General features: G+C 47.4%; 1 protein-coding gene across 3 annotated transcripts in view; it reads right to left on the bottom strand.

Moving 5' to 3' along the window:
- Positions 1-9,893, bottom strand: part of FNIP2 (folliculin interacting protein 2) — a 218,059-nt gene extending 208,166 nt beyond the window's left edge. For 2 of the 3 annotated variants that reach the window (XM_067035451.1, XM_059066811.2), the window contains exon 1: positions 9,778-9,893. In XM_067035451.1, the coding sequence (XP_066891552.1) occupies positions 9,778-9,893 (116 nt within the window). Of the gene's footprint in view, positions 1-9,382; positions 9,646-9,777 lie in introns of those variants that run through there. The other variant, XM_067035449.1, reaches the window with a different exon arrangement.
- Positions 9,894-25,024: the final 15,131 nt, after the last annotated feature.

The following is a 25,024-nucleotide window of genomic DNA, read 5'->3' as shown; positions in this document are numbered from 1 at the left end:
AGAGAGTAACAGTAATACTTTGAAAAATGCTTTTTTATCCTGATGGAATTGATTTAGTGAATTAAGAAATTGTTCATTTGTAATTTACGTTCAACCGAATGTACTAGGGTTCTTAAATTCTTAAGTAGGGTAAATATGCCCACGTACAGAATCAACTGCAGTACTAATTTGCTTAGCATTTTCATGGTATAATCGACCTTAGCACAGACTGAGTTACTAATTAGTGGAACCTTAGTGAATATGGTTTAATTTTACCACATAATGTGGCTGATACATCAACCACAAACTTTTTCTAGGGAGGTATTGGAGTGGGAGGGATCTCCATGGAAATGTTACCTGTTTGGTACCTGCTTGGTACCTGTTTCATCGCACCTTGGCACTGCTGAAAGAACCTGTGATCTGGGATAGATGGAAATATATACACACTCTCCCGCTGCGGAGCACAGGCTCCGGACGCGCAGGCTCAGCGGCCATGGCTCACGGGCCCAGCCGCTCCGCGGCACGTGGGATCCTCCCAGACCGGGGCACGAACCCGTGTTCCCTGCATCAGCAGGCGGACTCTCAACCACTGTGCCACCAGGGAAGCCCATACTGTTTGATTTTTAATCAGGTGCACTGAAAAGTTAATAACCTTGAACAAAATTATAACTTAATTTGTGAGCTGTTTCTCAAGACCACGTGGCACTGGCCAGTGCCCGTACTCTCTGGGTCTCCACGGAGCCCTGCAGGCGCGGAAGGGACCAAGTGCCCTTCTTGGCCTTTTGCTCACTGCTGTGGCCCTGGCAACTCCCTTACTCAATGTGCCAACCTAAAGCAAACAGTCACCGCCCGATACGCCGGGGAGATGTTTGCCCGTGGCTCCCCTCCTCGCCTCCGAGGCCATCACCGATGACACGTGGTCTGGGCCATCTCTTCCTAAAGAACATGTCAGATTTACAAACCCATTTTTACGGGAGTTTCTCAGCTGCAAAGCAGCGACAATTCCATCCTTTTTCTAAAGCGCTTACTTCAGGTAGCATGCAAACGCCGTCTCTGCGGGATTCACAGTACCAACATCGTTTTCAGAACTAAGTGAGCTGCATCTTCTATTTGAAACAACCGCTTAGCTAATTTCATTCCATCATGTATTTCAGTTCAACAAGCCACACAAAAATTCAAGGAATCTAAAAGGTATAGAACGCAGTTTTACAGTTATCAACACACAGCTGGTAATTTCAGAGGTTTGCAGAGATTATGTAAATAAAATACTTTTTCTATACGTTGCTTTCAACAGCTGTGGGAGTTTATAACTGAGTCTCAGATATATTACTTAAGTGTCTTTTTTCGTTTTTTTTTTTTTATTTTGAGGAGAGGGCAGGTCCCTTTAGAGTATTTACCTTATGATTTTGATACCAAAAAACCGATTCATTCATATTAATGGAAAGAAGGAAACTGTTGTCTATAACAAGATTCCTTTGAAAAATGACAATATGCATGCCAGAAACATCAAGAAAAAGAATAATATAACGAGAGGTCAGATTCTGGAATACCAGAGAATCTTTAAGGATCATCTGTTTGCAAAACTCTTAAACGTATTCATTCATTCATTCATTTATCAAACAAGTATTTATTTCGTGCAACCTCCTGCCAAGCCCTGCACTAAGCACTACAGCCACGACAAGAGGGCTAGGATTAGAAGAATTCCATATCTAACCATAACATGGACATTTTCTTGTTTCATTCAGTTACTCAAATGTATGCTTAAAGCAGCAAATTGAAATGATATTCTTGTTACTATTTCTCAATCATGTTTTATAAGAGAACTTGAGTAAATGAGAATAGTTAATTAAGAGCTAAATGCAATCAAATACACTACATTTGTTCCCCATCACCCCAAAGGTTTCAACTGTAGATTAGAAAAAAGAAAATGTCCCATTTTCTGGGTACACCAGGGAACCACAGTTGGCAATCTGAAGTATTTATAAGGTGTTAAAGGCAGAACATATTAGACTACTGCTTCTTCCTAACACATCCTAAATCAACACCTGTTTCATCTCTGGAGGAACAAGCAGGTTAACGTCTAACTTGTCTCCAACTTGTGAAGGAACAGAGTTGCCATGACAGCTGAACGAAAAGTTTAGTGAGCAGAATTTACCAATGAAATGCGAAATTCCACTCAATTCCATTTAACTGGTATGTGTGTACTTGTAAGCAAAGGCTAGTTTTCTGTTTGTTAAACCATCAGAATAAATGATAATGTGTTCTGTGAAAAGTTTCATGGATAAAATGTTTAAAAACACACACTCCTTTTTGTCAGAGTAAGCCACAAATAAATAAAATTGAACAATGAGTGACAAGTCAATATTGGCAATGCGGCCTTTCACATGACAGGGTCTCAAGTATACTTAAATCAAGGAAAACCAGATACTTCTAAAGTTAGTACCTTTCTTAGGTTGTGTTAAATTGTCAGGTAAATTCAGGGACATGTTTCATGTCTACTGATATCCATTACACAATGTCACCTAGGGTATACTCAAATAAACAGACTATCAATTTTCCTAGAAAAATTCCTCTATCATAAACACACAGTGCATTTAGGTGGTGCACACATGCTGCGTGATTACATTATTAACGTCCAACATTATCCTCACTGGAAACTAGAGTGACGTCCCCATCAGATATGCAAGTTTCCCAGCCACCCCTGTCGCCTTTGAGGGATGAATTTCTACTGCTCCAGTGACCGCCCTGCATGAACTGGTGGTCATTTTCAAGTAGACATCTGTGAATAATCAGACACCAGTGGTCACTGATTTAAAGATGTATTACTGCAAACACAGAAATGCTCTTATTTACGATTAAAAGGTCTCAGGCGTGGTGATAAAATCATCTTCGTAAAGCAGACACATATCTCTTTATAACACTACACAAATTCTAGAGCACGATGTATAAAGTAAGCAAGATTCAGAGACAAACAACAAGAAAAATGTTCCAAATGTACATATGAATGAGAAGCACATGGTTAAAGAGAGAGGAACATGATAGCCGGGGACTCAGACTCGAGCTAATACTAAAATCTTATGTAACAGAAAGCACCTGCCATACAACACACACCCACAACATTTGAGTATTAATGGCTGAATTTAATGGCTGCATTTATTGCGCTTAATAGATTATACTCTTTGGGCACAAACAGAAAGTGTGCAGTAAGAAAAAAGTATGTATGTGATGTGTGAGAAAGCACACTGTCCTTTCCCGAAGCCCATCACGGAGGCGGCTGGACAGCTTCTGGCTGAACACAGAGGGTCGGCAGCCCACCGGCTTCCGTCCCCCCACCCGGCCCCCGCACCGGCCTCCCACCAAGCGCGCCTCACAAGAGCGCCTGTGTGGCTTGGGCAGTGAGTCATGGACGTTCGCTTACAGACAGGGTGGGGTTGAGGGAAATCACCATTCCATGCCCAGTAAGCTGGAAAAGTCCATCCTGTTTTTCCTCCTCTCCAGAGTACTCATTTCTCACAGAGCAGAGATAAAAAGAGCGCTTGGTAAGTAGGAACTCACTAAATATTTCAGCACTCTTACCCGCAAAGGGAAAGACTGACTTTTACAGCCAAGGACACGATCTCACCCTGAGGGCCTAACCATTCAGGCCCGCGATGAAACACCAGGAAAAACAGTGGCTGGGGAAATCAGCACGGCACCAGTTCCCAAATCAGACTCGCCCCCACGATCTCACACTGGCAGCCAGAGCATCTCACTCACGGTGGCAACGACGACCTTTGACACCCTCCTTGGCCGAGGAAACACAACTGCAGGGGCTTCCTTAGGCTGAGCTCACAGGCAGCCCATGCGAAACACAACCAAAGCCACAGCGACAGAAACCAGCGCCCTCTCCGCGTCTACACTCTGTGCGTTAAAAGACCACGGGCCCGGCCCAGCTCTCAAGACCACCTACTCAGTCAAATGACAGCGTGTAACATGACTGACTCGGATTTCAGAACCGGAAATTAAAATGCCTGTCTCAGCTGTCAGAGCATCCAGTCCAAGCCCCTCGACCTACCCAAGGAACCACAAATCTCAAAGGTCGCGTCACCTTTTTCTGTATATTTGAAATCAATCTTACCTAGGTCTCTCGCGACCACCGACTGGAGAGCTGGGGGCAGCTCCTGAGCCCTGCTGGAGACCAGGCTGCCTGAGGCTGGAGGAGGGCTGTGCACACAGACACCGCCTTCGCTCGCCAGCCTCCCCGCTTCCACTGGCCTCCCGAGGGTCGTCACGGACTTCGGTGTTAAGGACATTGAAGTTCACGGCATACTGCTCTCCGCAACAGGGACCACCACTTATTTTTACAAAGAGGAGGAAGTCTCTAGAGAGTTGTTACTCAAATCAGGTCTCTCCGCCAGAGAGCGTTACACCCAGTCCCTCCCTCACGATGCAAAATACTCCAAAGACTACTTAACATTGAAAATAACTTAAATCACAGAGGCAGCATGAATAGCAAAATCCAAAATACCAACAAAATATAAAACACAGAAGAGTCGAATGAAAGCGTCACCCGCCGGTTGACCACCCCTGTTAAAACGCTGGTGTGCAGGGCCGCTCACCTTCTAACACACACACACACACACACACACACACACACACACAAAATCAACCCCACACGCCCATCTCCAACACCATTCACAAGTTTACCTCTTGTTTTTACTTTTTCTAGAGAACACCTTTCCACGTGCACATACATAAATAAACATGTATGTGTGACATATATCTATATATATATATATATAAACAGCCATAAAATAAAGATTTGGTGGCTGCAGAGTATCAGCCATTGTGCAGCTGTGTCACTTCACTTAACACATTTCCCCCTGCTGCTTAAATAAGATTTTATTCTTGGTAAGAAAAACTTGCAAATAATTCTGAAAAATACACCGTACTCCTAAAACCATTCCTGAAAGTCCAGGCCCCGCCACCCGGGTCTCAGTGACCGGTCTTAACGCTCCTATGAAGACTCAGCGTTTCATTGCCGACACCATCAAGGCGGGAAAAAAAAAAAAGGAAAATCATGTGGCTTCTGTTCTGTCTCAAGTCTCCCATCTACAGAAAGAGAAAACAGTTCAATTTCCGTAAAGCCTCAATATGAATGGTACTGAATTCCATGACTGAAGAGGCTCTCTGTAATACTTAAAATCGTTCTGTACTGCATTTTATTCTTTTCACAAGATTTTCAAATATATTACTCCTCACCACAACCTTATTACACAGGACGGGCGTGTTACAAATGCCAAAACTGAGGCCCAGAGAAATGGAGAGACATGTGGGTCCCATGTCAACATGGTGCACGAGACAGGACGAAATCGACAGCCTCCGCAATGGAAAGAACCCACGACGTGAGCCGGACTGGCCCCAAACCCCTAATACCCGCCGGGACCCAGGGCACGGGTCAGGACCAGGAGATGTGATTCGGGGGGCGGGGCGCTCACGGACCCAGAGCAGCGCGCAAGGAAGCCTCCAGGAAGACTTCGGAAGTAGTAAAAAGAAAGCAACAGGGGCCTTCTGCACAGCACGGGGAACTATATTCCGTATCCTGAAATAACATATAATGGAAAAGAATATGAAAAAGAAGATGTGTGTACAGATGGATAACTGAGTCACTGTGCTGTACACCCGAAACTAACACAACATTGTAAATCAACTGTAGTCCCGTGTAAAATAAAAATTAAATTAAAAGAAGAAGATAGTAAGCCATGATCCCTTTCCTCATGTTCTCACTGTCTAGGGAAGGAAAACTCAGGCACGAATCCAGATTCAATTGAGACCACCTTTTGGGTTATCACGTGTATTGCAACTAAATAAAAAGGCTCTCACCACATATCCCCACAGCAACGCCAAAAAAAGAAATCAAACCTGTGATTTCTGTGTCACGTGTCTTATGTCACAGTCAGTAAAGACGTGAGCACAGTGGGGCTAATCTGTGTTTCTTCCAGAATATCCCCCCGACCCCAGGACGACCTCATTGGAAGCGCCAGCGCCGTGGGAGCCGGCAGTGGAGGCTGGCGGGAGGGGGAGCCCTGCTCTGGGCGGAGAGTAAATCCTGGGTCACAGCAGAAGGGTGAGCGCGGTGCCTCCTCCTCCACGCGGTACTTAACGCAGGGCTGAGCGCGCACCCGCGCCGGAGCTGCGCCCCCGTCATAGCTCCCAGTGTGTTCTTGCTGTTCGTGCATCTCGGCCTAGGACCCGCTGTCCTCAGACTGCTCTGCCTTGGTCTGTACGGGTGAGGCGCGAAGCCACACGCCCAGGAGGTGTGAGCATCGGACGCCACCGGGTGGCAATGGTAAGTGGATTAAATCATATACTTACATAATATACTAACCCTGGAACGGGTGACTCAACGTTGTTCTAACAGAACCATGTGGATTCGCACTAACTAGGCCATGTGGCCTCAGATATTCAGGACTGGAGAGGCGCAGGGGTGGGGTCTCTCCTTCCCAGCATTTACACAGCCACCTACCAAGTGGCTGAGATGCTCTCCTTTACTCCTCACACCCCAAGCAACACGCATGCTTACTCGCTGCGTCTAACTGGTCCCAAATAAGCCACTGCCTAACCGGTGACCTCTTCCGCCTCCCTCTTGCACACACACACTTGAGGTGGAAACTGGTCCACTAATTCACCAGAGACGTTAAAAAAAAACCCTTAAGATAAAACTTCAAACTTAAACCAGACATGCAGTCCAACAAGTCAGCGGGCACACCTTGGCTTTTAAAAGTTCCTAAATGAACAAGCTGCCCTGAGATGCAAGGGAACCAAGGACCCAATTCTACTTGTTTGAGCCGCCAGACACAATAACCTCATTTTGTTCTCATTTATCCTTCTGGAAAAAAAGAGTTATATCACACACACACATATATGTGTGTGTGTATGTGTATGTATATATCAATTAGCTAAAAGTGAAAGCACCGTAAAGACCAGCAAATAGAGAATTCTCTCAAATTCCAAGACCACGATGCAACTTTATAACTTCAGAGCTTACACTTCACAAATACCATAATAACTCCTTCTCCCAAATTTGTAAATTCAATCGCTTCTGATTTTTTTTCTGTTTTCCTAGCAAGCTCTTCCCTCAAAGCTATGAAAAGGGCTTCTTGGCGAGATGCTGAAAAAATACACTTAAGGAGGAATCCCGACTGTGACGGCTCTTTGCAGGTGGGACGCTGGGAAGCGCGAAGCTCGGAACATGACCTGTGAAGTGAGCTACTTACGGCAGGCCTCCGAGTGCCTCTCTAAGCAAGGCCAGTGAGTGCGAGCCGGAGGGGCCAGAGGACGGTGGGGAAGCTGGGGAGGCGACAGGGCCGGGCACAGGGTGGGCCGCAGAGAAGGGCGGAAGGGCTTAAGATGACTAGTGGAAGTCCATCACTGAGAGGAAAAAGGGAGAAGAGCTCTAAAACAAAAAGATGTATATACAAACTGGATCTTATTTTTACTTAGGCTTTTCCCCAACATGTACGGCGATCTATGCTACAAAACCGCCCAAAAGCCAGCCTGAATCTTCCTTTCCTCCTCGAGATCTACAAGGTACTGCCTGTGTTTAAAGGCACTAAAGTATACAAAATCAGGGACTTCCCAGGCGGTGCAGTGGTTAAGACTCCGCATTTCCACAGGTTCCATCCCTGGTCAGGGAACTAAGATCCCACGTGCCATGCGGCGTGGCCAAAGGGGGGAAAAGAGGACAAACTTCACAGACACAGTTTAAAAGAATACAAATTCGCGTTAGGCGTGCTAGAGGCTCAACCTAAGGGTTGCACCTTAACTTCTGAAAATCTATTCAACTACAAAGTGGGCCCCCAAGGGCAGCTCATTGCCTGTCTGAGGCACCCCTTTCCCGCCAAAGCACGTGCCAGCTCCTATTTGGTTAAATCTGGACAGAAGTGAAGCGCGAGGTCATCATTCTGTAGGGCGAGAGAGGGAAATTTTCCAGGAGGCTCTCCCAGGAAGGCTGCACAGCACCTGAGAGTTCAGCCAGGTGAGGAGAGCTGGGAGAAAGACTCGCCTGGGTGCCCCTGGTCGACGGGGTGTGTCGTGGTTGATTTGGCCCTCATCTTCCTGAGTCTTTACTGCCTTTCTTTTTCCAAGGGGAGCCCTTAGCAGGGACGCTGCTGAAGGGCCCTGAGACCTCCAGTTTTCTCCTGGGCATTTACCTCCCAAACTTGCAGAAAATCCTAATGAGGTCAACAAAAACAAACCTCCAAAACCATTCCCTGGCCCGATTTTGTGTTCTTCACTAGACACCAACAGGAAGTCAGAACACTACACTGAGAATGTTCCCAGAAAGTTAGAATCAGTTTCCCTAATATGGCCAGGCCCTAAATATAGCCACAGCTTTTTTGTTCAAAGACACTCCCTTACAGTTGTAGATGGAGGAAACGACGGTGGGCAAGTGAGCCGTAGAGCACAGGAAACCACGACCGTGCATTCAGAGGGCTCTTGTGTCCTTGACAAGGGCTGCCCAAGCAAAGACACCTGGAACACATGCTCTGTCCTCCCCAGGCTCTGTGCCCTCCACCGAGTCTGGGTTACCGGGAGGGAAGAGGAGAAATTACACACCCTGGGCCAGAAGTAATTCTACCGAGTTCTGAGAAGCAACACAGCATCACTAGTACCCAAAGCAGTGAAAGGAGCAGAATTCCCTGCTTGAACTGTAACGATTCAGTTCACCGACAGAACACACGGGAATTTAACGAAGGCGTGTCAAGTCTTCACAACCTACCTTCCAAACAACAACACACACCCACACACACCCCACGGTCACCAAAGACTGGTAACGTTCACGTAACTGCCGTGAGGGACTTTGGGCGCTTTCAGCGAATGGGATTTAAGCGGAGCAAAATCTAGAACACAAAACTTGGCCCAAAATGCAGTCAAAGTTTCGCTTGAAATTTTTGAAAGGTTAAGTGCCCTGGGTCTACACTTCAATTATAAACTCCTTCTGCAAGACATTTTAGCCAAAAAGCACCCAGCAGTGTGTCCGAGTTGGAAGTAGATGCTCAGTAAAACACCTGATGGGAAAAAACTGTTACAGGGAAGTAAATGAACTTCTCAACACAAGCGTGCTGAAAGGCAATACAGGCCGTTTTAAGGCCCCGTGTAAAAGTTAGCCCGGGAGGGCGGATGGGCCTACAGCGTTCAGGCTGGACTGTGCGCTCCAAGCGCGCAGGTCAAATGCAGGGTCTGACGCCCCCATCTGCGGGTCGCGCTCTCTGCGACTTCACGTTCCCTTGGCCGTGAAACGGGGATCGGATCACACCCGGCGCCCCAGGCTGCCGGGCGAGCAACCGGGAGAAAGCAACCGAAGGCACCCAGGATGCCAGCGCGCCGCCCGCGCGCGCGGCGCTTCTCCGGAGGCGCGTACCGGGGGTCGGTCCGTGCGCACACGCACCAGCTTCGCTGCACGGGCATCTCGGGCTCCGCACACGCCCCGCGCAGCCGGCGCCCCGCGGCGGGGAAGCGACTCGCTGCCAGGCACGCGTCCGAGAGCCGGTCCCACGGCGAGGGAGGAGGCGGTGCCGCCTCGCGCCGCGTAGTCTCCCACACAATAGGCTGCAGTGGCGCCCCAGGCCCCCCGCGACCTGCGACCCCCGGGCCCGCGGCGGGCACCCCCGGAGGCCCGGCACCTCCAAGCGGGGGCGGGGCGCCGCGCGGCGCCTGACCGGGGCCCACGGTGCCGGGGCAGCGGCGGCGGCGTGCCGGCGGTCCCCTCCCCTCGTCCCTTCCCGCTCCGAGCCCCTCCGTCCCGCGGCCCCTCACCTGAAGGCCGGCCCCTCCCGGGTCGCCCGGCCCGGGGCCGCCGCCGCCGCCGCCGCTGCCGCGGAGCCGCCGCCGCCCTTCCTGTTGAAGAGCCTCTGCAGCAGGGTCGGGGCCATGGCGCTGCGGCTCGGCTGCGGCTCCGCGGCCTCGGCCCGGCTCACCGCGCGGCCGGGGGCGGCGGCGGGGCCATCGCGGCGCGGGCAGCTGTGCTCGGCGCCGGGGCCGCCGGCCGGTCATATGACGGGGCTGGCCCGCCGCCGCCGCCGCGCGCTGACAGTTCTCCCCGCGGGAGGAGCCGCCGCCGGCGCGGGAGGAGCGCGGCCGCCATTGGCCCCGGGACCCCGCCCGGCCCCGCATCCGGGGGGCGGGGGCCGCGCGGGGCAGGAGGCGGGGGGCAGGGGGCGGGGCGAGGCGCTTAAAGGGGGCCTGGGGAGACGGGGGCTGGGCGCTTAAAGGGGGCGGGGCGGTGGGGCTTCGGGGAGCGGGGGCAGGGCGCTTAAAGGGGGCGGGAGCGGGGGGGCGGAGGGGGCGGCGCTTAAAGCGGGGCCCCGAGGGCGGGGGGCGGGGCTAGCAGGGTGGGGGCCCTGGTGGGCAGGTGGTGGGGACCCGGGGGGCAGGGCTGGGGGCTGGAGTTGGGGGTGGAGGTGGTGGTGATGGTGGGACGGGGGGCGGGGCCTGGTGGTGTTGGGGTTGGGGGGCGGGAGGGCGCTAGCACGCGGGGCGGGGTCTCTTAGGGGGTGGGGCGGGGGGTGGGGCTGGAACTGGGGCCGGGGTCTCGTGGGCCGGGGCGGGGGCGGGGGGTGATGGGCGGGGTCCCGTGGGGGGCGGTGCTTGGGGGGCGCTGGGACTGGGGCCGGGACCCGTGGGAGGGGGCGGGGGGGCGCGGCTCCGAAGGCGGCGGGGGTCCCCGGGGCGCTGCGTCCCTCGGAGCCCCGGAGAGCTGCAGGGCGGGTCTTTGTCGCGTTGAGACAAAGCCGCTGAACCTGGGCCGTCGCCTGTGCAGGTGCGCGGGCTCGTTCGCGGGAGGCGTGCGCTGGGGGAGCGGGCTTCCTGCACGAGGTCGCCGCTCAGGGGCTGATTGGACGGAATCTCGCGACACCTCAGGTACTGGCGCTTGTGCCGGATCCACGTGAGAGTTCTCCGGGTTTGCTTTTGTGAAGTTTTGGGGTTTTTAAATATTTGGTCGAGTAATTTGCTGTTTGGCATCTTGGGCCACCATCCCATAGTTACGTAAAAAGTTGCACGTGGAATTCACCACGTAGATTTAGAAACAAGCTATTTTAGAACAAGGGACTGCTTTCCTAATACACATGTAACAGAGCACATCCTAACCTGATACCAGGCAGAAGCTGTTTGGTGTGGGGGAGGGAGGACTTAGCGTGGTACCTGAGTTCACTCACCTGCCAGCCCCTCCCTGGGTCTGTGAGGACTCCCGGCTGCGGTGTGAGGGACCAGCCTTCCAGCGCTGGCTGCCCAGCTTTTCCACGGTGGTGAGATCCCGACCCACACCATGTCTTGCATGAGCCGCGGTAACTGAGCGCTTCACCTGGCTTCTCTTAGACTTGTTGGAAGGAGGACTCCTGGAGACTCCAAAAGGCAAATGTATTTCCATGAATAGAAATATAATCCAACATATCTTTTCTGGGCCCACTTTAATTTGCATTATCATTTTTTATTGCGTAGGTTTCTGGCCTTGGTGGGAAACTAGCTGTGAGTGAAGATGTGCTGAAATTTCACAAAAGTATGGGAAAGGTGGTAGAAATTGAAACGCAGTCATTTTTGTTTTCCTTCAGATTTTTACGGTTAAAATGGTGGATTAAATGTTCATGCCGGTTCATCCTTTCCCATGATGGAGTGTGCACAGAGCCCTGATTTGCAGCTCTGCTGTTTCTCTCTGTTTATTGAAAGCATCTACCTCACCGGACTGCCAGTATTGGTCAGTATCCTGTATTTCAGGTATTGGTCTCATCTGTTGTGATTTTATTAAGACAAGGTCCTGGGTCATATCATGGCCGGCCACACACCGCCGTTCCTTACCCCATCCTTGGTCAGAAAATGTCTTTTATTCTTAAAACTAAAATCTGCATACTCGTGGTGTGCCTAGCAGCTTTTGCAACAGCGTACGAAAGAGGAATTTGATGTGGTGTCCTCTGTTCCTCACCTCCAAGGGCTGTTTCTGTCCCACCCCTGTCCAAGTCTGTGGGATCATCCACAAGGGACAATTAAAAACTCAGCCTGCCCTGACATCTTTCTCAATTTCGGACCTGACTGGGCAACTCTAAAGGAAAAGTGTGCATTTACAGCTAGAGACAGCACTTCAGTTGGGGGAGAAAAAAGGAACTGAAATGGTGCCCTTCTCCCGCTTTGCTTCCTCTCAACTCCACGTAGTTCCTCATCCCGGTTCTGGCCACACCTTGCTTGCTTTGGATTTTAAGTGTTACCAAAATCCTGACCAACCGAGTTCTGGGCGACAGCTCCAGCCCTTGCACCCCAGCTTCACTGTTCCTCCTCCTGGCTGTGCCGGGCCTCTTCGGAAACCCCTTGTGTCCCCTGGCATCCCTTGGTCACTGCCTCACCCCTGAGGCTCGGCGTCGTCCCAGGCTCCAGCACTGGTCCTTCCGTGGTCTCATTCACCTCATCCTCCGTCTTGGAAAATAATCTTCCGGCTGCTGCTGCAGGCAGCCACGGAGAGGAGGAGGAACTCAAACAGTATCTTGAGGGTCTGGAGATGCAGAAGAGGTCTCAGATGGGGAAGTCTGACTTCCTGGTCCTGTTCCATTCTGAGTCCCGGTGAGCGTTCCCTCCAATCTGAGTGTGAGTTCTGTAAATTGCTGTCGGTGTTTTGCTTCCACAATTAGACTGTCGTGGAGCCTGTAGCCTCCCCGATACCTGTTACCCCCTTCTTCCCAACAGAAGGCCAGTTTTGTTCAGGTGTCCCTTCCTCCCCCAGGCCTGCGTGCCTCAGGGCTCACCGACACTGTCCCCAGCCTGAGTCTGAAAGACCTACGGGAAATGCCGTTGCTTTTGCAAGGTGGTAGCTCAGGAATGAGCTCATGGGGAACAGGAAGCAAGAGGGAAAGGAGCCAGAGGGGAAGGAGGCGTTCTGGAAGTTTCTGCACTCTTCATAGAGAGCTATAAGGAGGGAGGTGGGGTTTTTCCTTCCTTCGGAGGTTGTATGTCTACGTGTAACGCGATAGCTCTTTTGCTGCAGCCCGAGCATGAAACCAGCCAGAGCAGGGAAGTGTGTCCCTCAATAACATTATTGAGCCACAGACCCTGTACCCCGGCTGACCTTCCCCATTCAGTGAGATAATTCGCTAGTATCTGAAGCCAAAAGCAGTGTATAAGAGAGGGTCCTGTTCTCTGTCCTCCATTGCCTGTTATTTGAGGCAAATAAACCTGCTTAACTTTCAGTGTACCGGGGGAACAGTCATCACCAATGGACCTCCCCTATTGTTTTCATATTTTGATGTCATTTTGCAAATCATTTATGAGGCAAGAATAAAGGAATGGTGAAAATAATTTTTAATCAATTTTTATGGGAGTAGAGTTGCTTTACAATGTTGTGTTAGTTTCTACTGTACAGCAAAGTGAATCAGCCATACATACACATATATCCTCTCTTTTTGGGATTTCCTTCCCGTTTAGGTCACCACAGAGCATTGAGTAGAGTTCCCTGTGCTATACAGAGGCTAGGTTCTCGTTAGTTGTCTATTGTATACATAGTTATGTGAAAAATAATTTTTAAATTAATTTTAAAAAGTATTTAAACATAGCAACCTCAATTTTTTATTGCATATTTTCCTACATTTGAAGGAACGTTACCCTAACTGGCCATGAATACAACTATTGACAGGACCGAGGATTATGGATTCTTGTATCTCCAGCTCCGTACGTGGATTCTGTGAGGTAATCGGTAGCAGGGATGTGGGGTTTTTTGAACAAATTAAATGTAAAAATGTCAATCTGATACTGTTACTTCTCAGTTTAAAAAACTGCCCACGAGACACTTCCTTCTTCCAAACTTAAAAAAAATAGTTTCTTTTCAGGTAATATTTACCTATTTATTAATGCCTCTAAGGTGTGTAACTTTGGTTCAGGCACTTAAATCCATGCACATATTTCAGATTCTGTGGACTTTATTTCACCTCCAGAGGTGAGGTCTTGGGAGCAATACAGAAACCCTCTCCCACGCACTCATTCACACTCAAACACAGTGTGTAACATTTAGAGAATGCAGGGAGGTACCAAGATGGATATGGTCATGTGTCCATCTGCAAGCCGGGTAAGTAGAAATAGCTACACGTAACATGTGTGTGACCTTCCTTCCTTCCTTTTTCTTTCTTTTTTTTTTTTTCTTTTTTGTTCACTTGTTCATTTGACGGGGATTTTATTTTGGGGATCTGATGACCGCTTAAGTCAGTAGTTCAACAGACATCATACTTCATTGCTCTTCAATCGTGAATTCTACGTGAATTCATCCAGTTCTCGTATTTAGCCAGTAGTCATCTGGTGTGCCAATGCCACCTCTGCCCTAGCCACTGACCCTTCCCTGTTTGTTGCACAAAAATTACTTTGGAATTCTGCTTCAAACTGGGACTTGCCCACCCACACTCTGTCCCACCTCCACTTCCGCAAAGCCCGCTAAAACGACAGCAGAGGAATAAGAAAGCGTCGGCCTGCGAGGAACGAGGACAGAGGGCAGGAGAGATTTCCACAAACGTTTGGCCAAGGACAAGCGTTTGCAGGTGGAAAGTGGATGAAGGAGGGGTAACTAGCTGATCAAAGAGGAGTTCAACCCAAGAATGAAGACGACTCTGAAGCCTCTGCACTTGGGAGGTGAGGGTCCCTGAAGGACGGGTGGAGGTCTACATGTGAACTAGTTAGACCCCAGGGCCCTTCTGTCCTCACCCTGCACTGCCAGCCACTGTCTATCCATCGTGGGCCGAAGAGGGGCCTCAGGTGAGTGCCTGGCCAGAGAGAGAGGACGGCAGCAGACAAAAGCTCTCCAGACACGTGCCGTGGCAGGAGCCCAGTGGAACGCCGGGTCTCTACTGGAGCGCCTGCTTGTGGATTTCACAAATCAGTACTCCACACGGAGAATGTCTTCTAAGATGTTTAGAGTCTCACTCTTCAGTATGAAGGGCAGTCCCGGAATCGGTAACCATGTGATGGGTACCTGCAACACGGTAAGGAAAATACACACAGACGTGAAAGGGGTCCGGAGCAAACAGACAGTGCAGGGAGAACGGACTTCAAAGCTGCGACTGACGAACAGCAGCAAAGGGACACGGTGCGATATGCCTGTAACACAGAAGCAGGTAGCGATGAAAGAGCCCTCAACAAGAAAGCTCTCTGGAAAACTAAATACATGATGTAAATAAAATATTCCGTGAAAAGAACTGAGGGATGAAGTTGGGAAAGATGGAAAATAGAAGAGGAAAGATGAGAAAGCGGGTGAATCCATCCAGAGACTTACTAATCGGAGCCTCAGAAAGGAGATCAGAGGAAACAGTGGGGAGCAAATCACCAAAGAAATAATAAAAGAAGATTTCCCATAGCTGAAGGGGAGGTGTCCCCATATGGATAGGGCCTGCCCAGAACAAGACATGTCCTTGAACTTCAAGGCATTTCATCATTAAATTTCAGAACACCTTGGATAAGGGAAAAAAAAACTGTAAAACCTTTCAGAGAGAAAAGCTAATGAACAAATGGAGCAGGACTCAGAACAGCATCAGAGTCATTTCTAGACGCTTTTTTTTTTTTTTTTTTTTTTTGCGGTATGCGGGCCTCTTACTGCTGTGGCCCCTCCCGTTGCGGAGCACAGGCTCCGGACGCGCAGGCGCAGCGGCCACGGCTCACGGGCCCAGCCGCTCCACGGCACGTGGGATCCTCCCGGACCGGGGCTCGAACCCGCGTCCCCTGCATCGGCAGGCGGACGCTCAACCTCTGCGCCACCAGGGAAGCCCTCTAGCCGCTTTTGATGGTGGCAGACAACAGAGTGCCACCTTAAACGTTCAGAGGGAAGACTGTTTTCATCCTAGGATCCTTGACTAAACTAAACCGTAAATCAGTAGCATAGAATACACACACTTTTAGATACACAAGTTCTCAAACATTGTACCTCCATTCTTTTTCAGGCAGCTGGAAGATGTACGTTAGCAAAATAGGGGATTAAAACAAGAAAAAGGAAGATACAGGCAAGAAGATACTAGGAAAAAAAAGCAGCTAGGTGGCAGGAAGGGTGACCAGGACCTCTAGAAAACAACAGGCTAGAGACAGGAGAAGGGAAGGGGCTCCAGAGGTAGCTAAGCAAAACAGAACGGAAGTATTCAAGTGTAAGGAGTATATTCTTAGTAAGTATATGGCAGAGATGCTGGAGCAGTGGGGAAAAATTAACGATAGGTAGCTGGAAAAACCAAACAAATGATAAAATGAGGCAATTATTAACTTCAGAAAAAAAGAAAGCGTGTGCAGGAAAAGAAAAAGTGTGGTTGCACTGCATTACTTGGCCCTTGGTCACTGAGTAACCGATATTTATATAGTCTCACTATTGTAACGTCAGCTATTGATTTAACAAAAATTATACGTAACTATGCTGGGGGAGGGCAGAGGAAAAGTGGGGTCGGGGTAAGGGAGGGGTGGTCTAGTATTTATTCACAATGGCGGGAAGTCAAGAGACAAGGACTTAAATTGGCAAATCAAGAAACAGTGACAGAAGCATATAACTTTTTAAAGAGATGGAGGAAAATATCAGTGAAGCTAGAAAAGTTGAAGGTGGTAACCTGTAGGGCTGGCACTGGCTGTGGGAAAGGGTGAGCAGGGGACCGCTGGGTTTTATTATAAAGCCTTTTAGTACTGTTTGACTTTTTATTTTATCTATTTTATTTTTAAAACATCTTTATTGGAGTATAATTGCTTTACAATGGTGTGTTAGTTTCTGCTGTATAACAAAGTGAATCAGCTATACATATACATATGTCCCCATATCTCCTCCCTCTTGCATCTCCCTCCCTCCCTCCCTATCCCACCCCCCTAGGTGGTCACAAAGCACCGAGCTGATGTCCCTGTGCTATGCGGCTGCTTCCCATTAGCTATCTATTTTACATTTGGTAGTGTATATATATATATGTCCATGCCACTCTCTCACTTCGTCCCAGCTTACCCTTCCCCCTCCCCGTATCCTCAAGTCCATTCTCTACGTCTACGTCTTTATTCCTGTCCTGCCCTTAGGTTCTTCAGAACCATTTTTTTTTTAGATTCCATATATATACGGTATTTGCTTTTCTCTTTCTTACTTAACCTCACTCCGTATGACAGACTCTAGGTCCATCTACCTCACTACAAATAACTCAATTTTCTTTCTTTTTATGGCTGAGTAATATTCCATTGTATATATGCACCACATCTTCTTTATCCAGTCAACTGTCGATGGACACTTAGGTTGCTTCCAGGTCCTGGCTGTTGTAAATAGAGCTACAATGAACATTGTGGTATATGCAGCTTTTTGAATTATGGTTTTCTCAAGGTATATGCCCAGTAGTGGGATTGCTGGCTCATATGGTAATTCTATTTTTAGTTTTTTAAGGATCCTCTATAGTGTTCTCCATAGTGGCTGTATCAATTTACATTCCCACCAACAGTGCAAGAGGGTTCCCTTTTCTCCACACCCTCGCCAGCATTTATTGTTTGTAGACTTTTTGATGATGGCCATTCTGACCGGTGTGAGGTGATACCTCACTGTAGTTGTGATTTGCATTTCTCTAGTGATTAGTGATACTGAGCATCCTTCCATGTGATTGTTGGCCATCTGTATACCTTCTGTGGAGACTGTTTGACTTTTTAAATGATAGATATGAATGTGCTTGTGTGTGTGTGTTTTCCTTTGATAAAAAGTAAAGTTTGTTTTTAAACAGTCTCACTTGTGGACATTGTTCAAGTCCTATTTCTGGGCCTGATCCTGTTAGATTCCAATCTAGTGAGAGTGGGACTCAGGAAATGAACTTTACATAGAACCTCAACAAATTCGGATGCAGGGACTTTCCGGTGGTACAGTGCTTAGGAGTCCACCTGCCAGTGCAAGCGATACAGGTTCAAGCCCTTGTCCAGGAAGATCCCACATGCCGCGGAGCAGCTAAGCCCGTGAGCCCCAACTACTGAGCCCGCGTGCCCCAACTACTGAGCCCACGTGCCACAGCTACTGAAGCCTGCACGCCTAGAGTCCATACTCTGCAACGAGAGGCCACCACAATGAGAAGCCCACCCACCACAATGAAGAGCAGCCCCTGCTCCCCGCAGCTAGAGAAAAAGCCCGCACGCAGCAATGAACACCCAATGCAGCCAAAAATAAATAAATTAATTAATTAAAAAAAAAGAAAATTGGATGCAGATGGTTTGTGGACAATACTTTGAGAAACATCACTCAGATCCCCTGAAATTCTACACAAAGTCTTTCAAGAATGTGCAGTTTTTTGGAGAGAGACCATACTTTTAAGATTCTCTTTGATGCCCCCAAACCCAAAAAAGTTTAAGCATTGCTGTTCTCTGTCTGCCTTCCTTCCAAGAATAATTGAGATTCCATTCGTTAATTAAGGTCAAAAGCACAGCTAATTATTGTCGTAGTGAGTTCAGTACTTTGTAAAACTCATTAATGTTATGGACTGGAAAGCACTGGATGAATTTTCAGTCCATTGCTTAGCACATTACCAAGGAGAATAGCAGTGCATTAGCACTGCAGTGCATTGAATATAAATCGAGTGGCTTGATACACTAACACAAGTGTAAATCAACCATACTTCAATTTAAAAAAAAATCTAGTGGCTTGAAAAAGTTAATGTGGCATCTACCAGTGATGTTGACCAAGCCTATAGTTAAATTTTATGCAGTTGAAAAAAACATGCATATATTGTCATTCGGTGGTATCTTTATATAATAATGCCACATAAATAGTTCTGGAGTCCAACTAGAAAAGTTAATGCAGGTATTTTGACAACCTTGTACTTTTATTCAACATTTTAGTAACTTTATGGTGTAGGCCAGACTTTCTCAAATTTATTTAACCTTTCAACCTTTTAAAAATTGTTTTTGTCTTTATAAAACATGAGAGGAGTTCATGAGTTGTGGTTTGGATTAAACTAGACAGCAAAATATGATTTCAGATTAATTGCTGGAAGGAATTAAATTTGGATTCATACGTTTTCTTTAAACCTTGTTATACATTGAGAAGTTAGAGCAGTTACTTTTTTATTTTAGTGACTATAAAAAGTATAAAATATTTTTAAAAGATACATCACATAGACCCGCACAAACCAGTAGCCAAGTTAGTATTTGTTGAATGAATAACAACATATAGCATGGCAATTGTTAGTTATTGAAGCAGATTGTATGCCAATTTGCATATCAAATGTTTCTTATTAATAGATCAGTCGTCTCTGATATTCTTAGGTGTGGCACACTATTTCTTCAAAATAATAGCAAACCCATCCGTAACACTTACCGTGTCCCAGACCTTGTTCTAAGCATTGTTGTTAGTTCATTTAACCCTGGCAACAACCCTATGAAGGAAGTAGTATTATCACTCCCATTTTACAGATGAGAAAACTGATACACGCAGTTAAGTAGCTGTGCACAGCTAATAAGCAGCCAAGCAATGATTAGAAACCATCAGTCTGGCACTAGAATCTTATCCTTTTAACTACTCTCACAAGACAAGACAAACTATTACAGAAAAACAATCACATAAGCAATTATATCAATATAATGTACAATAAAATATCAAATGAAATCTGCATGATACCTCTTGTTTAACAGGGAAAGATTTTGCATCATTCTTTGATATCCTTGAACTAATATTTCTATTTCACTTCTCTCACATAATTTTATCTTAATGTAAAACAATTTGCATACTTCAAAATCTTTGATTATTCAATTATATTCTGTAACAAAATATGTATATAAATTTAATTTTCTGGGCTAATGAAGTTCTAAATTAAAATATTCTATCATTCTAGTTCAAAATTTGTCAATATAACAAAAATTTATAATTCTTAAACATAAAAAGTACAATTGTGCTATAAATGCATTTCTCAATGACAGATAAAGCTAAGATTCACCTTATTCACTGTCATGGATAAATATTACTCATTGCAAGAATCAGATAGGTTCAACATTAATTCATACTTTTCCTTTGTTGTTATAGATGTAAACGCTGACAAACTGTATTTACATAAATAAGTAGATGAGAATGGAAGGAATTTTGTTACAGCATTCTAATTTTTTCCAAGTCAAATTTTTAAAAAATCACTGTGTTCTAAACATTAAAAATTAGACTGGTGTCCAACATATGAAAAACTCACTGTTAGAAGTTATTAACTTCCAGCTGTTTTTCATGGACTTTCTATTCTCTTCTATGTATTTGTTTTTTCCTTTCCAGTCAATTATGAGACTCTCATCATTATAGATTTAGAGGATATTTTGATTTCTGTCAAGGGCCAAGTCCCTCACTTACTCTCATTCTCACAAAAAAAATTTTTTTGGGCTCTTATTTACCTTTCCCAGTCATTTTTATGATCAACTTGTCAATTTTGTAAAAATCTGGGTTGGGATGCTTACTGAAGTGCACTGAACTTTAGCATATTTGATATTGTTCCAGTACTGAGTCCACCTATCCAGGAACTCAGCAAGTCTCTCCACCTCTGCAAGCCTTGTTTCATGTCCCACAATGAAGTTTCATAGCTTTTGTTTCATGGGTTTCGCATATTTTTTTTCTGAATTTAAGATACATATATTTTGACCACTTTAAAGGCATTCTCTCTTCCTTCCTTCCTTCCTTCCCTCCTTCCTTCCTCCCTTCCTTCCTTCCTTTTTCTTTTTTTCCTCTTGCCATCCCAAATAGATTGCAAACCCTTGTGGGACTGGAAATGAACTGCCTTATAACCTCCTAAGTGCCTAGGACAAAGCTGTGCTGGAACGGTTGCTAAGGAAAGAAATACTTGTTGAAGAAATCAATGAATGAAAGTCCTGATTCATAAACTAGAAACGCGACAGGAATAATCTGGGAGAGATTCTTGGAAAGGATTCAAAAGAATTATAGTTCCTTAAAACTGGATGATAGTGTGGCTTGATTATACCACATGGCAGATTTGACAAGCCGTTTGATATTTTTTTTTTAACTAAAGAGACAAAATGACCTGGATATTAGACAGATTCTCCCAGTGTGGATTCACTCAAAGATCCAGAGGAGATAAATATTTGCTTCTGATTTCCTAAGGCTTTGAGAAAAAAGCTAAAGTTTTTCCACCTACGAGGGTTCCAGAAACATTATTTTCACTGAACATTAAGGATCATTTAAATTTTTCTTTTAAGAAGGATGTCTGGGGAGTTCCCTGGAGGCCTAGTGGTGAGGATTCGGCGCTTTCGCTGCCATGGCCCTGGGTTCAACCCCTGGTCGGCGAGCTGAGGTCCTGTAAGCCACGTGGCGTGGAGTTGGGGGTCTCCTTCCTCCTCGAGGCCAGTTTCAAACTCCTCCCCTCCCCCCAACCCCAGCTTTGAATCTCACGGCATCAGATACACCACCTCCTGTGCCTCACTGCCCTTTGCCCTTATTTCTCAGAGGTTTTAGCAGCTGGCTCCTGGTCCTTGTCTCCAGGAAAAGTCCTGTCGTGATTCCAAGTCATTTCAATATCCGTTTGGCTCAGGCTTCAGCTTTCCAGCCCTCAGCCCCTTGACTTCCTTTCTTCCTAGGCTTTTGCCTGGGTCAGTCATGCACCGTGAGGTCACGCCCTGGAGCTTGACCTCATACTCTCCATGGCCAGCATCCTCTGGTGCCACCACTGGCACCCCTGACGCCTCTGGTCCCTGACACCCTGTCCCTGTGCTGAGGTCTGCAGCCCCTCGACCCACCACCTCCCGGTCACGCCGCAGCCCCCCGGACCCCCTCTCTCCTCCTTAACTAGCATACTTGGTCAATTACTGCTTCACTCCCTTGCAGAGAGTTCTAATAACCACCTGCCCTATCCATCCTCCTTCCTTCCAAGATGCTAGAATTAGAGCTGAGCACACCGCTGGCCATATACACCACATTTCCTGGGCTTCCTTGATTTAAACGTGGCCGTAGAACTAACCTTTTACCGACGGAATATGAGCCTAAGTGATGTGCGACCCCTGCAGGCTAGGCCCTTAAAACAAGGGCAGTGCTTTCTCCTCTTGCGTTCTTTCGCCTCCCGGTAACGGGTAAAGGTGTGCCGGCTTCCCAGTATCCACGATTCCGACGGGAGCAAAGCCCTGTCGCGAAAGACAAACGAGAGAGAAGGCCCCCCTCTTCCCCTTCAAGGATCCTCTGAAGCTGAGACCTAGCGACCTGTCACGGTCACGTTGGCCTGTGGCTTGAAATAGACATAAACTCTGCTTTAAGTCTCAGCGTGAATGTTGGATTGCTTTGTTCCAGCCGCCTAGCTTGACTCTGAAGAATACGGCTCCCGGCGCCCTTGGTTCTCTCCCGTCTGAATAGTCCCCCTGCAGGACCACAGGCCTGGTTGAAACGCCACCTCCCCTCGCCCGCGCTCATCCAGGGTATCCGGCCGGAGAAAAACTCTTGCTCATCAGGCTCAGTGGTTCATTTCTGGCCACTGAACGCGCAGTAGGCTGTGATCGCCGCCTGGTAATCACAGCATGCCTCCCCCTCGCCCGCCCCCCGGGACAAACCATCCTCCTTGCCCTCGCCTCCCACAGGGCATCCCCAGCCCTGCTGAGGGAACTGCAAGCTCCAGGATTTCAAGGCGCGCCTGTCTCCTAGCGCCCGTGCCCACCTCCTGTTACTGTGGGTGACTGGCCCGTTCTTCCACGTTTGCACCAGATCGCAAAACTTCTTCTCTATGCAGAGGCTTTACCCTAGCCATTCTCCCTTCTCTCGGGCACCGTCGCGTTTTCTCTCTCGGCTTCCCCTTCCCCATAGCATACAAATGTTCCTTTATTTCTCCCACCTTGAAAAAAAATCTAAAAAGCCTTTCAAGCACCCTTTGCTTCTGGCTATCCCTTCAGCACTCCGCTGCTGCTTTTTTATATGTCTCGAATTTAGCTTTCGTCTTTTTATTTTAAATTATTTTGAAAAACTTCAAGCATACACAAAGGTAGAAAGACGTATATTATTACCCAGTTTCAAAGACTGTAAACATTTTGTCACTCTTATTTCATGCACCCGCCTTCCCTAAATCTGGAGTGTCTTAAACCAAATCCCAGACGTCGTATCATTCACTTGTAAATCATCCACTGTACATCTCTAACAGATAATGACTCTAAAAAATGCCAGTCACAATACCCATATCATACAACAAATCTACAATGAATACATGATCGGGGTTTAAATTCCCTAGTTTGTCTCAAAAACAGCTTTTTTAAATAATAGATTGGCTCAACTCAGGCACTCACCATATTGTATTTAGAGGCGGTTTTTCGTCTCTAACGCTTTCTCCCCCTCCCCTCTTTTCATGCCATTTTTGTTTCCTGGGGTTTTATACAAAGCTCATTTTCCCCGTGGAAGTCCCCACGTTCTGGATTCGGCTTACTGCAGCCTCATGACTTTGGCCAGCATGTTCCTGTCTCTCCTATATTTCCTGTAAATTGATAGTAATAGCTTTTTTTTTTCCATTTTAAAAAATCGAAGTTGATTTACAATGTTGTGTTAGTTTCAGGTGTACAGAGAAGTGATTCAGTTATATACATATAGAATACATATATATTTTTTTCATATTCATTTCCATTCTGGTTTATTACAGGATATTGACTATAGTTCCCTGTGCTATACTGTAGGTCCTTGTTGATTCTCTATTTCGTATATAGTCGTGTGTATCTGTTCATCCCAAACTCCTAATCTATCCTCCCCCCCCCACCCCTTTGGTATCCACAAGTCTGTTCTCTATGTCTGTGAGTCTGTTTCTGTTTCATAGATAAGTTCATCTGTATCCTATTTTAGATTCCACGTATAAGTGTGACATCACGTGGTATTTGTCTTTCTCTGTCTGGCTGACTTCACTTAGTAGGCTCATCTCCAGGTCCCTCCGCGTTGCTGCCAATGGCATCATTTCATTCTTTTTCTGGCTGAGCGGTAGTAACATCTTGAGGCTTGGTTCTCCGCTTTCTGGAACCCACCTCGGTCTCGCGTTCACCCTACTACCCTCTGAGACTGTGTGTGGTCAGGCTCCTTGACGACCCACATCGCTCCGACAGACGGAATGAGCCGTTCTCAGGGCCCTCTTCCCACCCCACTGGCAGTGCGGGAACTTCTCACTGTGCCCCCTTGGTGACCTCCTTTGTCCGGCTCGCAGGGCTCCGCCCTTGGGTTCTGCTCTTAACCTCACTTGTTGCTACCTCTCAGTCTGTTCTGTGGCTCCTCTGACCACTCCTACCTCTACGTGCTGGTGCACTGGAGGATGCTTTTTCATTTCCCTTCTCTACATGCACTAACTTGATGCTCTCATCCATCCAGTTCTCAGGCTTTGATGGCCATTTTATATGTGCTGACGTCCTAATTTTAGAGCTTTGGCCTGGGTCCCTCCCCCAAACCCCAAATTCGTATAGCCAGCTGTCGCGCTGGTATTTCCATCTGCGTGTCTGACGGGCACCTCCACACGGTCCCGTCTGTGATTGGACACCTGAGCTCCTTCCCAATATGCTCCCCCCTTAGACTCCTTCATCACAGTTCATAGAACGTCACCCTTCCAGTTTTTCAGGTCAGAAATCTCAGAGTCATTCTAGACTCTTTCTCTCAGCCCCAGATAGAATCTGTCATAAATCCGAGCGACTACTTTCACAACACACCCACAGTCTGGATATTTCCCACCGCCTCTACTGCTGTCATCTTGAGGCCACCCTTTGTCATCTCGTGCCTCGCCCCATCGCTGCTAACTGCTCCGCCCCAGTCCCTGATCTTAGCACAGCAGTTAGGGTGAGCTTTCAAAAGTGCAGGTCACCACCTTGCTCTGGGAAGCACGGCCATCATCACAAAGTCCACAAACAGTAGATGCTGGAGAGGGTGTGGAGGAAAGGGAACCTCCTTCCCCCTCCACTGCTGGTGGGAATGTAAATTGGTGCAGCCACTATGGAGAACAGTATGGAGGGTCCTCAAGAAAGTAAAAATAGAATTACCATGTGATCCAGCAATCCCACTCCTGGGCATATATCTGGACAAAACTGTAATTCAAAAAGATATGTGCACCCCAGTGTTCACAGCAGCACTACTTGCAATAACCAA

This window comes from Kogia breviceps, chromosome 6 (assembly GCF_026419965.1).
Source record: "Kogia breviceps isolate mKogBre1 chromosome 6, mKogBre1 haplotype 1, whole genome shotgun sequence".
In the NCBI taxonomy this organism is placed as follows: domain Eukaryota; kingdom Metazoa; phylum Chordata; class Mammalia; order Artiodactyla; family Physeteridae; genus Kogia; species Kogia breviceps.
This window is presented reverse-complemented; position numbering and strand designations above follow the sequence as displayed.